The 15,428-nt window shown below is 45.0% G+C and overlaps 1 protein-coding gene across 2 annotated transcripts; it reads left to right on the top strand.

Annotated features, from left to right (window-relative positions):
• Window positions 1–468: 468 nt before the first annotated feature.
• Window positions 469–15,208, top strand: RBFA (ribosome binding factor A). Of its 2 annotated transcripts, none has more exons than XM_080685876.1 (7): window positions 469–697; window positions 4,616–4,658; window positions 6,856–6,990; window positions 7,618–7,730; window positions 11,268–11,352; window positions 13,569–13,642; window positions 14,091–15,208. In XM_080685876.1, exons 1-7 carry the CDS (start codon window positions 537–539, stop codon window positions 14,479–14,481), a joined length of 1,002 nt encoding a protein of 333 aa, XP_080542002.1. In that variant the 5' UTR covers window positions 469–536; the 3' UTR covers window positions 14,482–15,208. The 2 variants fall into 2 exon arrangements, with proteins under 2 accessions (XP_080542002.1, XP_080542001.1); XM_080685875.1 differs by having other exon boundaries at window positions 6,856–7,032.
• The last annotated feature ends 220 nt before the right edge of the window (window positions 15,209–15,428 follow it).

The following is a 15,428-nucleotide window of genomic DNA, read 5'->3' as shown; positions in this document are numbered from 1 at the left end:
TCGTGCGTTTACATAAACTACTCCCAGCAGTCTTCTGGCTTGTGCGCTTCCAAGAGGTAAAAATTCACCTTGCCGTCTGGCCCCGCCCGCCACTTCCAGACCCGCCCACCCGTTCTCTAGGCCCCGCCCCTCACGTCACCCGTCCCGCGCCCTCCAACCGCTTTACTCGCGCGTCGCCCAGCCCCGCGACGCCTCACCCAACGTCACTCCGCCCCGTACACGCGTCACCACACCTCGCGTCGCCCTGCCCCGCCGCTTCTCATCCCGCCTACCCGTCCTCCAGGCCCTGCCCCGCCCACGTCGCCCCGCCCCACTCCGCACGCACGTCTCCCCAGTGCACGTAGCCCCACCCCACATTTTACATTCCGCCCCGCCCGAGTCGCTCCACCTCAAGTTTCCCGCACCACGGCTTCAAGTTCCGCCTACTCGACCTCGGGGCCCCGCCCCGCGTCACGTCGCCCCCGCCCCGCGTCACGTCGACCGGTCCCGCGTCGCTGCACCTCACGGTACTCTTCCCCAGGGCTCTCTCGGGGACTATGTGGGTGGCGGCTCGCCGGCTGTGGGGACACCCTGCGGGGCTCTGGACGGTGCTCGGCGGCCGCAAGGCGGGGCTTCTTCCTGGCGGTGTCCGAGACCTTCATGGCTCCCCAGTCTCCTGCGGCAAGAACCTGCTCAAGAAATTTGCCTCGAAAACCAAGTAAGGGATGGGAGGTAAGGGATGGGGGCGGTTCACTTACGGTAGGGAGGAGCAGGGAACCGGGATGGTGCCTACCCGACTGGGGTCCGCGGAGGGATGGGGCGGGGGTCCACAAGGCGGGGGCTGGAATTCACGGAGGGGCGGCGGTGCCCAAGGGGCGGGTATGGGGCCTACTACTCTGGGTTCCGCGGACGGCGGGGTCCATGGCACCCCTTTAGCAAGTGCAGCCTTGCTCGTTAAATTAATGATTATTGAAAGATCACCAGCAATTCCATTTTGTTAACATGTGCGTTTTTCCTGCCCAACCTTTTATCTTGTTCTTTTACAGTTGAGATAATAGTCTCCTAAAAATTGCCAGTAGTCTGAAGCAAAATTATGTATATTATACGTTTATGTTGATTCTTGTTACCAGTAGCATTTTTCAGAAGAGTAGTTTCATCAGAGAAGAAAATTAGAAAAACATGAAATATTTTCTTTCCATATTAATGCTTTCCTTGCGGGTGGGCTTAATTTGATAAATAAATGTGAAAGTTTGTCAGGATAGATTTTCATGGTAAGAGATAGAGATAATGAAATATGTTAATACCTATACCACTTTTTAGATATAGTGGTAGATTTTTTTTTGTTTTAATAGACTACTTTTTAAAAGTTTTAGATTTATGGAAAATTTAGCAAAGATAGTACAGAGTTTCCATAAAACCATAACCTTGTTTTAACATCTTACATTATTAGTCTGGTACATTTGTTATAATTAATGAACCAGTATTGACATGTTATCATTAACTAAAATCCTTGCATTATTTACATTTCCTTAGGTTTTATCTAGTGTCCTTTTTCTGTTCCAGTATCCCATTCAGGGACCAGGTAACATGGTCATCATCATCTCTTTACTGTGGCAGTTTTTTGGTTTTTTTTTAAGAATATTTTTATTGATTTCAAAGAGGAAGGGAGAGGGAGAGGTAGATAAAAACATCAATGATGAGAGAGAATCATCGATAGGCTGCCTCCTGCATGCCCCCCACGGGGGATCGAGCCCGCAACCTGGCATGTGCCCTTGGCTGGAATCGAACCTGGGACCCTTCAGTCCTCAGGCCAACGCTCTATCCACTGAGCCAAACCAGCTAGGGCAATGGTCGGCAAACTCATTAGTCAACAGAGCCAAAAATATAAACAGTACAACGATTGAAATTTCTTTTGAGAGCCAAATTTTTTAAACTTAAACTTCTTCTAACACCACTTCTTCAAAATAGACTCTCCCAGGCCATGATATTTTGTGGAAGAGCCACACTCAAGGGGCCAAAGAGCCGCATGTGGCTCGCGAGCTGCAGTTTGCCGACCACGGAGCTAGGGCAGCTGTGGCAGATTTTTAAACTGCCCCTGTTTTTGAAGACCTTGACAGTTTTTTGTTTTTTTTTTAAATATATTTTATTGATATTTTACAGAGAGGAAGGAAGAGGGATAGAGAGCTAGAAACATCGATGAGAGAGAAACATCGATCAGCTGCCTCCTGCACACCCCCTACTGGGGATGTGCCCGCAACCAAGGTACGTGCCCTTGACTGGAATCGAACCCGGGACCCTTCAGTCCGCAGGCCGATGCTCTATCCACTGAGCCAAACCGGTTTCGGCAAGACCTTGACAGTTTTAAGAAATACTGGTTAGATATTTTTAGGATGCCTCTCTGTTGTGGTTTGTGTGATGTCTTTCTCATGATTATACTGGGGTTATAGGTTTTTGGGAGGAAGACCATAGAGGTTAAGGGCCATTTACATAACATCCTGTCTGGGGCACATGCTATCACATGGTTTATCACTGTTGACTTTAGCTTTGATCACTAACTGAGCTTGTTCTATCAGGTGTATCCACTGTAAAGGTACTTACCACCCATTATATACTGTCATCTTTGGGGGGAAGTCACCATGTGCAGCCCACTGGTGAGTGGGAGTTATGCTCATAAATTATTTGGAATTCTGTATGGGTGATGCGTTTCTTCCACATTTATGAATCCTCTTAGTACAGGCTTATCCTATATAATAAAAGGCTAATATGTAAATCAACGGAACAGCAGAATGGCTGGTCGCTATGATGTGCACTGACCACCAGGGGGCAGACACTCAATGCAGGAGCTGCCCCCTGGTGGTCAGTGCACTCCCACAGGGGCAGCGCTGCTCAGCCAGAAGCCGGGCTCACAGCTGGTGAGTGCAGCAGCAGTGGCAGGAGCCTCTCCAGCCTCCGCAGTAGCGCTAAGGATGTCCGACTCCGGCTTAGGCCCGCTCCCCTAAGCCAGCAGTCGGACATCCCCCAAACGAGGACTCCTGGACTGTGAGAGGGCTCAGGCCCGGCTGAAGGACCCCCCCCTTCCCCCAAGTGCATGAATTTCATGCACTGGGCCTCTAGTAGGTTATAATCCAGTACTCCTTTGTTTTGCTCAACTTGTTCCAGTTTGACCATTGGGAATTCTTTCAGTTGGATCCTATATCCCTCTGGGTATCATCATTATGGGGTTTGTGGTGGCTTTTACATTTTTTATTTTCATCCTAGAGGCCTAGTGCATGAAATTCATGCGCGGGTAGGGTCCCTAGCGGCTGCCGGCTGGGGCCTCCCTTCCCCTGGCTGCCTGCCACCACCACTCCCTGGTGGTCAGTGTGTGTCTCCCATTCAGTCGAACTCCCGCCTGTGGGGACAATTTGCATATTAGCCTTTTATTATATAGGATTTTATTTTTTTGGTTTTGGTAATCCTCACTCGAGGATATTTCTTCCATTGATTTTTAGAGAGAGTAGAAGGGAGGGAGGGTGGGGGAGAGGTAGAGAGCGAGAGAAATATCGATGTGAGAGGGACACATCGATTGCTTGCCTCCCGCATGGGCTGGTGATCAGTCCTACAACCCAGGTACATGCCCTTGACCAGGAATTCAAATGGCAACCCTTAGGTCTGCCAGCCAATGCTCTAACCACTGAGCACACCAATCGGTTATTTTTAGCACTTCCTTACTTTGTGGCACTACTGGAAGCCTCAGTTCTAGAATCAGCCATTTCTCCAAGGAGTTCTAGTTCCTCTTGATGGATAATGGCCTTAGAAGCCATGATTGAGAGCTGAATATGTTCATGCTATTGGGGTGTCTGTATTTTAGGCCCTTTCAGCTGACAAAGCAAAAAAATAGGAGTTTATGTTAACTCATGTATATATACTATCTGTGAACATTTCTGTATGTCACCATCTGAATCTGTTGTAAGTGAAACTTGAGTTCATATAAATCTCCAAATCTAATTCACTATCACAGGGACCTTTCTAGTTTCCTTTCCTTGCTCATCTGGAACCTCCCCCTGCACCTTTGAGAAGCACCTGTTTACTTAGTTGTTCAACCCCAGAGTCATTCATCTATACCTTCTGGAGATAGTTTTATCAGGTAGAGTGCAGTGCTCCTGTGCAGTTGGGGATGTGTATTGTTAAGACCCTCTTTCTCTACCTTTGGGACTAGAAGTAGACAGTGAGTAAAAATTATGAGGTTGAGCCCAGCCGATGTGGTTCAGTTGAGCATCTGACCCATGAACCAAGAGATCCTGGTTCCATTCTTGGTTAGGACATATGCCCAGGTTGTGGGCTTGATCCCTAGTGGGGGACATGCAGGAGGCAGCTGAATTATGTCTCTCTCATCGATGTTTCCATATAGCCCTCTCCATTCCTCTCTCTCTCAAATTAATAAAAACATTACAAAAAATTATGAGATTGAATTGAAACTGTCTTCTCTCTCTCCCCCACAGCCCATGTCAATTCAGTAGATTCCCAGTCTCATAATATCAGTGTCTAAGTTTAGCTCCTTAGAAACAGTTCTGGTATCATAAGCTCAAGTTAGCATATGTAACTTTTCTCTAATTTGCTATCAGTGTCTAACATAATTCTTATTTTCTCTCCATAGAAAGAAGTTTTGGTATGAAGGCCCTTCCCTGGGATCTCACATAGTAAGTAGAGTGGCAGCAATGAGCACCTTCACAGCCTTGATGGGCTTGAGGTTCCAGAAGTCAGCAAAGCTCCAGCCTGGCAGTACTTCCATTTCCATATTGGAGAGGACAGAGTCTGTAGGGGTGGGACTGGATGAATTGGTAACATGGAATTTGGACCTTCAAAAAAAATTACTGCCCTAGCTGGTTTGGCTCAGAGGATAGAGCACTGGCCTGTGGACTGAACGGTCCTGGGTTCAATTCTGGTCAGGGCATATGCCTGGGTTGCAGGCTTGAACCCCAGTGTAAGGCGTGCAGGAGGCAGCCCATCAATGATTCTCTCTCATCACTGATGTTTCTCTCTCCCTCTCTCTTGCTCTCTGAAATCAATAAAAGTATATTTAAAAAAAAAAATTACTGACACTAAAATTTTCCAGAATGTCATATCTGTGATCAAATTCTGACATAGTAATGTTCATTCAGTTTCAAATTTTTAAATGTATTTTTATTGATTTCAGAGAGGAAGGGAGAGGGAGAGAGAGAGAGAAACATCAGCGATGAGAGAGAATCATTGATTGGCTGCCTCTTGCACGCCCCCCACTGGGAACCAAGTCCACAACCAGGGCATGTGCTCTTTTTTTTTTTTTTTGGCAGGAAAACAAACTTTATTGAGCCCCCCGCCCTAGTTCTCTTTCTCCTGTACAGTCTTGGCTCTCCATAGACGCTCATTCCGGGGGGCGGCAATGAGACCCACTTTTCGGCCAGCAGGGGCCAGGGCATGTGCTCTTGACTAGAATCAAACCTGGGACCCTTCAGTCCACAGGCTGACACTATCCACTGAGCAAAACTGGCAAGGGCCATTCAGTTTTTTTTTGTTTTTTGTTTTTTTTAAAAAATATATTTTATTGATATTTTACAGAGAGGAAGGGAGAGGGATAGAGAGTCAGAAACATCGATGAGAGAGAAACATCGATCAGCTGCCTCCTGCACACCTCCCACTGGAGATGTGCCCGCAACCAAGGCACATGCCCTTGACCGGAATCGAACCCGGGACCCTTCAGTCCGCAGGCCGACGCTCTATCCACTGAGCCAAACTGGTTTTGGCGGGCCATTCAGTTTTTAATGTGTGTGTATAAAACACACATATATATAGATATATTGCAAAAGTTTATGTAATTAATGACTCTGGGGACACTGACAGGAAAAAGTAAGTTGTGCATACTAAAAACCACCGAATTGTACATGTTAAGAGAGAGGATTTTATAATGTGTGGATTATATTTCAGTAAAAATTTTTCTTGAAAAATATGTACTGGCAGTAATTTTTTAAAATGTATTTTTATTGATTTCAGAGAGGAAGGGAGAAAGAAATAGAAACATTAATGATGAGAGAGAATCATCGGCTGCTCCTGCATGCCCCCTACTTGGGATCGAGCCTGAAAACTGGGCATGTGCCCTTGACTGGAATTGAACCCAGGATCCTTCAGTCCTGAGGCCAACGCTCTATCCACTGAGCCAAACAAGCCAGGGCAGTAATTTTTTCTTTAAAATACATTTTTATTAATTTCAGAGAGGAAGGGAAAGGGAGAGAGAGAGATAGAAACATCAATGATGAGAGAGAATCATTGATCGGCTGCCTCCTACACACCCCACACTGGGGGATCAAGTCCATAACCCAGGCATGTGCCCTGACTGGGAATTGAACCCTGACCTCCTGGTTCATAGGTCAATGCTCAACCATTGAGCCATTCCGGCCGGGCAGGAATTTTTATTTTATTTATTTATTTTTTAAATATATTTTATTGATTTTTTACAGAGAGGAAGGGAGAGGGATATAGAGTTAGAAACATTGATGAGAGAGAAACATCAATCAGCTGCTTCCTGCACACCTCCTACCTGGGATGTGCCCTCAACCAAGGTACATGCCCTTGACCGGAATCGAACCTGGGACCTTTCAGTCCACAGGCTGACGCTCTATCCTCTGAGCCAAACTGGTTAGGACCAGGCAGTAATTTTTATCTTGGAGGAATGCTAGGTAAAATCTGGAAGGATCCCACTCTGTAAAATAAACTTATCTTAAAGCTAAGGTGGTTGAGTGTAACATTTGTTTCTTGTTTATCAAGGTGTTCAAATTCTTCCCAGCTGCCTTTATTGTAAGTTAGTACAAGTTTAATGTACAATCTAATGTTAGCCTTTTGTGTCTATTCTTCCTAATGCAGACTTACAAGCCATCCAAGCTGGAACTCCTAACAAAGAGCACGTCAAAGAAAACCAGGAAGGAAGACCACGTGCGCCTGAGGGCCCTGAATGGCCTCCTCTACAAAGCGCTCAGCGATTTGCTGTGCACCCCTGAAGTGAGCCAAGAGATCTATGACTTGAATGTGGAGCTGTCCAAGGTAGACTGCAGGGGCCAAACCGAGAAATGGGACTGAGGATTGCTGGCCTAACCGTTACTCACAAGGTCTTTAATTTGGGTTGTAGAAGTGATGCTAAGGGTGGCCATTTAAGTACTGAAGACAGATGGAGGGGATGATTGTGGTACGAAATCAGGGAAGGGAGGTATCTGACCAGATAGCACCAAGTGTGTGGTCAGACGCCCAGTAAGTGTTGATGACATAGAGCATTCAAAGACCTGTGGGTCAGATGAGAAGTTGATATGTCTGCCTTTGTCTCAGAGTAAAGAAGAAGGAGGTGACTTCATGCCATCTGTCCACTTAGAGTGAGTTTATCCAAAGGGAAGTAGTGAGGAGAATAGTGGCAGTTCAGATGTTTTCAGTGGTTGGGGTTGGGGAGGTGAGGGTTTGGTTTCTGGCCCTGCTTCATCAGCTGAGAGTGCACAGGAGATGGTGGCTTGTGATAGTGCAGCTGGAGCACTAGCTCTGGGGAGGTGGACATGCTGTCCCGTTAGTTTCCATCTCCTGTGCATTGTTTGCGGAAAACCCACTTAAACTGAAAGGGATTTGCTGGGGTGCGGGTGTCAGGTGTCTTTGACCTCAGACTTCTCCGCCTGCCGTGTGTACTGGAGGACAACTGGCTCTGCTGAGCAGAATGCACACACCCAGGTCACTCTGAAGCGATTCTCAGCACATATGAGGTGAGGATGCTTTGCTTGCCAAGTGTGTTTGCTTTTGCAGCACCTGGAATTTCTCAGCCTGTTTCATGATGTATTTTTGCTTTTGAGGGAAATTTTGGAAGCATTTTCTTTTTTAATTTATTTTTTCCTCACCCGAGGATTTGTTGGTGGTTTTTATTTATTTACTTATTTTAGAGAGAGAGAGAGAAATATCGATCTCTCTCCTGTGCACACCCCAACTGGGGACCTAACCTGCAACCTAGGTAGTTGCCCTGACCGGGAATTGAGCCCATAACCCTTCGGTGTACAGATGATATTCCAATCAACTGAGCTACCCAGGCAGGGCTGGAAGCATTGTCTTCAACTTCAGAGTATAATTTACATTTTCATATAAGCCATAATCTAGGCAAGTGTTTCTTAATGTGTCATCCTCAATCCCTAGGGGACCCCAATATCTTTTGGGAGATTCATGAGGTTAAAACTATTTTCATAGTAAGATGTTATTTTCTTTTCTCACTGTGTGGACATTTGCACTGAAGCCACCAGAGGACCTGTAGTCATCATAGCTTCATCCCACATGCTCACGTGAGTGCTAGCCTATAGGCTGAAGGGTCCTGGGTTCAATTCTGGTCAAGGGCACATGCCTTGGCTGCAAGCTCGACCGGTCTGGGGTGCGTGCAGGAGGCAACCAATCAGTGAAACATCGATGTTTCTCTCTCTCTGTCTTTCCCTCTCCCTTCCACTCTCTCTAAAAGTCAACGGAAAAATACCCTCGGGTGAGGATTTAAAAAAAAGAAAGAAATAAGGGTTCCCTTGATGGATAAGTAAAAGTTACTAATATTATTTTGACCTTTGGGTGCATGTCTTTTCTTTTTAATGTTATTTTTTACTGATTTTAGAGAGAGGAGGGAAGAGGGAGAGAGATAGAAAGAAACATCAATGAGAGAGAAACATTAACATTGATTGGGGATCGAGCCCGCAACCTGGGCATGTGCCCTGATTGGGAATCAAATGGTGAACTCTTGGTGCATGAGTCAACCACTGAGCAACATTGGTTAGGCAAGAATACTTGTCTTTTTAGTATTGTGTGTGGTGGGAAGTGTGCGTGGAGCCCCTGCTGTATGCTGAGCTGGGGTGGCTGTCCCTGGGAAGAACGCTGCAGGTGATGAAGTAGAGACTTTTTCACTTGAAGGAGCAAGAGAACCAACTACAGTTTTTCAGATTTGGGTATTTAACAGACACTTTCTGCAAATGGGCCAAGTGAACCTGTCACTTCAGGGAAATCAACTGACCATACCTGTTGCCAGTGATAAAATTCAGGCTTTGGAGTAAAAATCAGAATTTTAGAAAACATCACGGCTGCTGCAAGTTTGACAGCTTTCCAATAAGTACTATTAAGTACTGATGAGATTGGTGGCGATGCCAACAAAGGCAGTGTTGTGTGGTGAAATGTGTCAGTCAACCTTCCAAAAACCTGCATCACTTGCTGACCCAGTGTTTCCAGATGACCAGTGTGTGAGGTTACAGAATCACCCATAGGGAAAGGTCAGATTCCAAGAGAAACTGGGGAGTTTAATGTGACAGTGAGGCATGTTCATTGGTTTCAGATTCCACATTGCAACTAACCTTGAAAAAACTATCACGTGTTGAGTTTTTGTTTAGTATGAAAAAAGATCCACGTTTTTCTTAAGGGTGTTCATATAGTCCTCCATTTTTCAGTAACAAATCTATGTGGGGCCAGATTTTCTTCTTATATTTCAACCAAAATAACATCAGAACAGATTGAATGCAGATGCAAGTATGAGAATCCAGCTGTTTTTCATTAAGCGGGGCATTAAAGAAATTTGCAACTGTAATACAGTGCCACTTTTTTCAGTAATTATTTTTGGAAAATAACAGTTATTTTCCATTAAAAATGTCTATGTGAATGTTTAGTGGGTTTACTTTATTTTTATTTATTGCTTTTGAGAGAGAGGGAGAGAAAGAGAGAAACATCTATTTGTTGTCCCACTTATGCATTCATTGGTTGATTCTTGTATGTGCCCTGACCAGGGATCGAACCTGCATGACTTATCAGATGACTCTAACCAAACTGGCCAGAGCCTAGTGGGTTTACTTTAAATGAGTTAATAAATACATATTTTTAATTTTTTTATTTTAATTTCTAGTATGGTAAATATTGATGAACATAACTCATATAAGCAAAAGATCTTTGGGGTCCTCAGTGATGTTTTTAGTGTAAAGGAATCCTGAAGTTTTGAGAACTGGTGAGCTGGGTGATAGTAAACAAGTTATTCAGTTTTCTTCTCTGGCTTAAAAAAAGTTCAGAAACCCAACCAACCAGCACTCAGAGTTGGAATCCCTCCTTCCTGCTTCCCTCTGCTTTCTCTGTGGCTCTCACCTCTCACCGTATATCATCTTGTGTTGCCAGGAGAAGGGGGCAGATGTTGAGAAGTCAGAGTTGTACAAGGAGCTGGTATTTTCACATCATCTGTGTAGCTCTCTTGCATGGTGATCCCTGACACCTGTCACAGTGATCCCTAAGAGTCTGTAAAGGTGTGTACTAAAGAATGGTCAGTTAATTTGATTTTTACATTTAACAGAAACAAGAAAATGAGAAATTTCCAATAAGTGTTTAGATAACAGTATTGTTTTCTAATTGATTTTTAGGTAGTTAGAAAATTTAGTTAAAGCATAATGTCCCTTTTCCCAACTCTGATCAGCCAGGGTTTAGTGTAAAGGTTTTTTTCTAACCATGTACCTAGATCTGCTGTCACTGAGTAAATACACTACACATCACAGCGACATTTTCACTGGATACTTGCACCCTTATTTACCTTTTATCTGCTTGTTGCATGACTGAATAATACAGAGATCACTTCTGTGTGACATCTGGGTGGTTGGGGACTGTGTTGGTGTCATTGCCATTGCATGTCCATTGGATAGAGGGTGAAACATTGACAGGTAGTTAGTTACCAACCGTGGAGGCCAAGGCCAAGGCCAAAGTGATGCCCAGGAGGGCATCTAGGTTTATTATTTTTTTATTAGTCTTCACCCGAGGATATTTTTCCATTGATTTCTTTTTTTTTTTTTTTTTTTTTTAGAAAGAGAGAGGGAAAGACAGAGAGAAACATTTGATGTGAGAGAAACACATCGATTGGTTGCCTCCTGCACGGAACCTGCAACCAAGGTACGTGCCTTTGACCGGAATCAAACCCAGGACTCTTCGTTCTGCAAGCTGATGTTTTATCCACTGAGCCAAACCTCTAGGGCGAGGGCCTCTAAGTTTAGGTCAGTTTATTTACAGGGATCTCAATAAATAATTGCATCTAGAGAATTAAAAACAGTTGTGGTGGTGATGCATTTCTTATCCCTTTTGTAATATGCAGTTGGCTAAAGACCTTTCTGGGCTGACATTTTCATTTTTGAATAATGTGATAAGCAAATCTTATTTCTTATGTCTTTGTGAGATTATCACATATTTTTGTTTCTGGCACTCTCACACCTCTCCTGTAAATGTCACCTGCCACAGCACTAACCTGCACTGTCTCTCTCCAGGCATCTTTTGATGTCGCAGCAGACTCTGAGGAACGTGCCACCAATAGTGTTTGTTCAGGACAAACAGCATGCAGCTCTAGCTGAGGTGAGGCCTTTAAATCATAGACTTTATGAAGTAAACTTTTACATAGGTGAGGTTTCTAAAAAGATAATGCTTACAGTTTACCAAAGTAATACTTGAAAGGGTACAAATGAAAAGACAAACTCCCATGCTAATTCTCAGCCTGAGCCACCAGATGTAACTTCATTTTCTGATTCTAATTTTTTTCTTTTTAATCCTCACTCCAGGATATGTTTTTATTGATTTCAGAGAGAGAGGAAGGGGGAGATAAGAAAACATTGATGTGAGATAAACATCGATCTGTTGCCCCCTTTATGCACTCTGACTGGGAATTGAACCCGCAGCCTTTTGGTATACTGGATGACACTTCAACCAACTGAGCCACCTGCCTACGGCTTTAATTTTTTAAAAATATGTTTTTATTGATTTCAGAGAGGAAGGGAAAGGGAGAGAGGGATAGAAACATCAGTGATAAGAGAGAATCATTGATCGGCTGCCTCCTGCACTGCCCCTACTGGGGATCAAGCCTGTAACCCAGGCATGTGCCTTGACCAGGAATGGAACCGTGACCTCCTGTTTCATAGGTTGATGCTCAACCACTGAACAACACCATCCAGGCCTGGGCTTTAATTTTTTTTTAATGCTTATCTCTGTATCTCTTGACTAGTGAACCAAATCTCCAGTTGTTGATTTATAAACTTGAGGCAGCCAGAGCTACCCTCCCGTGCTTACCGTCTTCTCTCATTTCCTGGATTGCAATCCACCTATGGTTGTTATTATTATTACTGTTGCAGATTTGTGCACCAGTGGGGTCCCTCAGCTTGGCTTGCAGGGATCAGGCTGAAACCAGCAGTCGGACATCCCCCAAGGGGTCCCAGATTGCAAGAGGGCGCAGGCCAGGCCGAGGGACCCCACAGGTGCATGAATCTGTGCACCAGGCCTCTAGTATGCATATAAGATCTTTGGTTAATCTCTCCCCGCCCTCTCCCCCTCCCCCTCCCTGAGATTCATCAGTCTGTACCATGTTTCCTTTTTTTTTTTTAATATATTTTTTTGATTTTTTTACAGAGAGGAAGGGAGAGGGATAGAGAGTTAGCAACATCAATGAGAGAGAAACATCGATCAGCTGCCTCCTGTACACCTCCTACTGGGGATGTGCCCGCAACCAAGGTACATGCCCTTGATAGGAATTGAACCTGGGACCTTTCAGTCCACAGGCCGATGCTCTATCCACTGAGCCAAACTGGTTAGAGCTGTCCCATGTTTCCATGTTTGTGCATTGAGCATCTGCCCCCTGGTGGACAGTGCTCATCATAGCTACCAGTCGAACGGTCACTTAGGTTTTTATATAGAGAGATTATTATTAATCCTCACTCAAGGATATGTTCTTATTGATTTCAGAGAGAGAGAGAGATGAAGGGAGGGGGAGAGACAGAGAGAAACATCAACCGGTTGCCTTCCATACATACCCCGACCGGGGATCAACCCACAACCCAGGCATGTGTCCTGACCAGCAGTCGAACCAGTGACCTTTTGGTGCATGGGATGATGCTTAACCAACTGAGCCACACTGGCCAGGGCCAATCCTGCTTGTTTTTATTTCTGCTTATCTTCAGGTTGTGCAGACTAGTTATATGTCTGGTCCAAGTTCCTGTCAGAGCATGTGTTGGGAGTCTTTTCTCCCAGTTTGTCTTTGTTGTGTCAATCTTATTTCTGGTGTTTTCTGTGCACTAATTTAACTCCTGGTTCTGCTTCTTTGCACATTTATAATTTTTATTGGTGTCCCTGGGTGACACTGCTTTCTGTTGCTCCAGAGTGACAGGCTGTCTGGGCTTGCACCGGAGTGGACACTGCCCCAGGAAGGCTGACTTGGTGCTGGCCGGCTTTTCCCCCAAGCACAAATCCTGTGGCAAAACAAGCATTTTACAAAACAGTAGTTACTTATATAATTCAATGCAGTTACTTATATAATTCAATTAATATCCAGTTGTTTCGTAAATTTGACTAACATTTGCAAATTTAAATGGTTTTTAAAAACTGCTCATCATCAAAGAAAATGTGATTATTAAAATAACAGGTGTTTGAAAGCACTGGCTATTGTATGGTCTCGTCTTTGGGAAAGTATTGCTGTAAAAAGTGACGTAAGTGCACCCGGAAGGCCTATGGCCCAGTGTAGGGTGCACGCAGCTCTGACGCAGCACTGCGGGTGTGGTTGCTGAACTGCCCTCGTTCTTTTTCAGGTGGATCGGTTACTGGCAGTTGCTGATTTTGGACCCCCTGATGAAAAAGAAGACCTTATACAAAGTGACTTCAGGTGATACATGTGGACGTGTGCTCAGTTCTCGGGCAGATGCAAGGTGTGAGTGGCCTGCAGCAGCTCCCGTGGCACTTGGTGAGGCCGAGGTGCCACTGGACCAATAATAGAATGAACTAAGTTTGCATCAAGAAATTGCCCCAAATATGGCCTAGTGTGTTGGGCATGTTTAAATAGGGGGAGGGGGAATGAAAATGTGTCTAATGACCATGCAAATGGCTGCATCAGAATTGTCAAGGCCCGTGCCACACACAGGCACCAAGAGTGCTGGCTGAGTGGTCCTGGGCTGCAGAGTGCCAAAACCAAAACCCCTCTGTCCTATCTTCCGCAGTTTCCATTAGATAGACCTTAGGACAGTTCAGAGGCCATGGGTGTGGGAAGGTGAAGCACTAGCCCAGGAGCTCCCATGAAGTTGCTCTGGCGCTTCATCTGTGCTTCTCCCTTCCAGGGACCCTGAGGCCCCAGATGCCCCATCGGCATGTGACGCCCTGGACCCTGCCGTGCACTCAAGTCTGTGTGGGATTGATCATGAGGCTCTCAACAAGCAGATCATGGAGTACAAGAAGAGGAAAGAGAAAGGACTCAGGGGCGAGAGCCCAGCATGGCTGGGGCCAGAGCAGGTGGCTGAGCTGACAAGGCAAATGAAAAGGAGGAAGAAGGCCAAGCCTCGTGTGGACGATGATCTCTCCCCCAAGAACTATCCGTGGGGGTTGGTGAGTGAAGACGACCTGGATGATGACAGGGCCCTTCAGGAGGAGTTCACCCCAGTACAGGAGTGGGAGCTCCGAGAAGCAGAGCAGGAACTGAAGGCAGAGAGAGGACGTGACAGAAAGGACTGAGGTGACTGTTAATGATCACAAAGGGAGTGGGTGTGAGGCTTCACCTCTGCACCTGATGGAAATTCTGCTTTGAGAAGCACAGTCATTTCTAGTTTTTCACAGGAAAGCCTTTGTAGGATGTGCAGCTGAGTTACACCAGTTATCGCTCTCAGCCCTGCTTTTACTGGTACTGTGGAAAGTAAGATGGCCTGTGGAAAGTGCATAAAAACCTTTCAGATTGTTGACAATAAGGTTGATCCTCATTATTTGTGGACTCCATATTTTTAGATTTGCCTACTCATTAAAATTTCTTTTTTTTTTTTAAGATTTTAAATTCATTTTCAGTGAGAGGAAGGGAGAGAGAGAGAGAGAGGGAAAAAAGAGAGAGAAACATTGATGTGAGAGCGCAACATTGATTGGCTGCCTCCGGACACCCCATACCGGGATTGAGCCTGCAACCCAGGTATGTGCCCTGACCAGGAATCGAACTGGCAACCTTTTCGTGCATGGGATAGCATCCAACATTTGAGCCACACTGTCAAAGTTCACTAAAATTTATTTGTAACCCCAAAATCAATACTTGGAGCATTTTCACAGTCATTCTTAGATGTGCCCAGAGAGATGAAAATTGGAATCATGCAATGCACACATCTTAGTTAAATTCAGACAAGGCAATGCTCTACCTTCTTGTTTTCTCTCATACTGTAAACAACTGCTTTTCGTGGTTCACTTAGTGCCACATTTTTCACGATTTTGTGTCTTTTGATGGTGATTTCACTGTTTAAAAATGGCCCCAAGTAGGGTGGTAAAGTGCTGTCTAGTTTTCCTAAGTGCAAGATGGCTATTATGGACCTTTCAGAGAAAGAAAAGAGGTCATATGAGTATTGTTCAGGCACGAGTTAAGGAGCTGTTGGGGAAAGTAAAATGATTTTTATGTAATCATTTAGGTAATCAGAGACAGGTGCACT

Source organism: Plecotus auritus, assembly GCF_963455305.1.
Source record: "Plecotus auritus genome assembly, chromosome: 8".
Lineage (NCBI taxonomy): Eukaryota > Metazoa > Chordata > Mammalia > Chiroptera > Vespertilionidae > Plecotus > Plecotus auritus.
The sequence above is the reverse complement of the archived record's forward strand: the minus strand, read 5'-3'. Positions and strand labels throughout refer to the sequence as shown.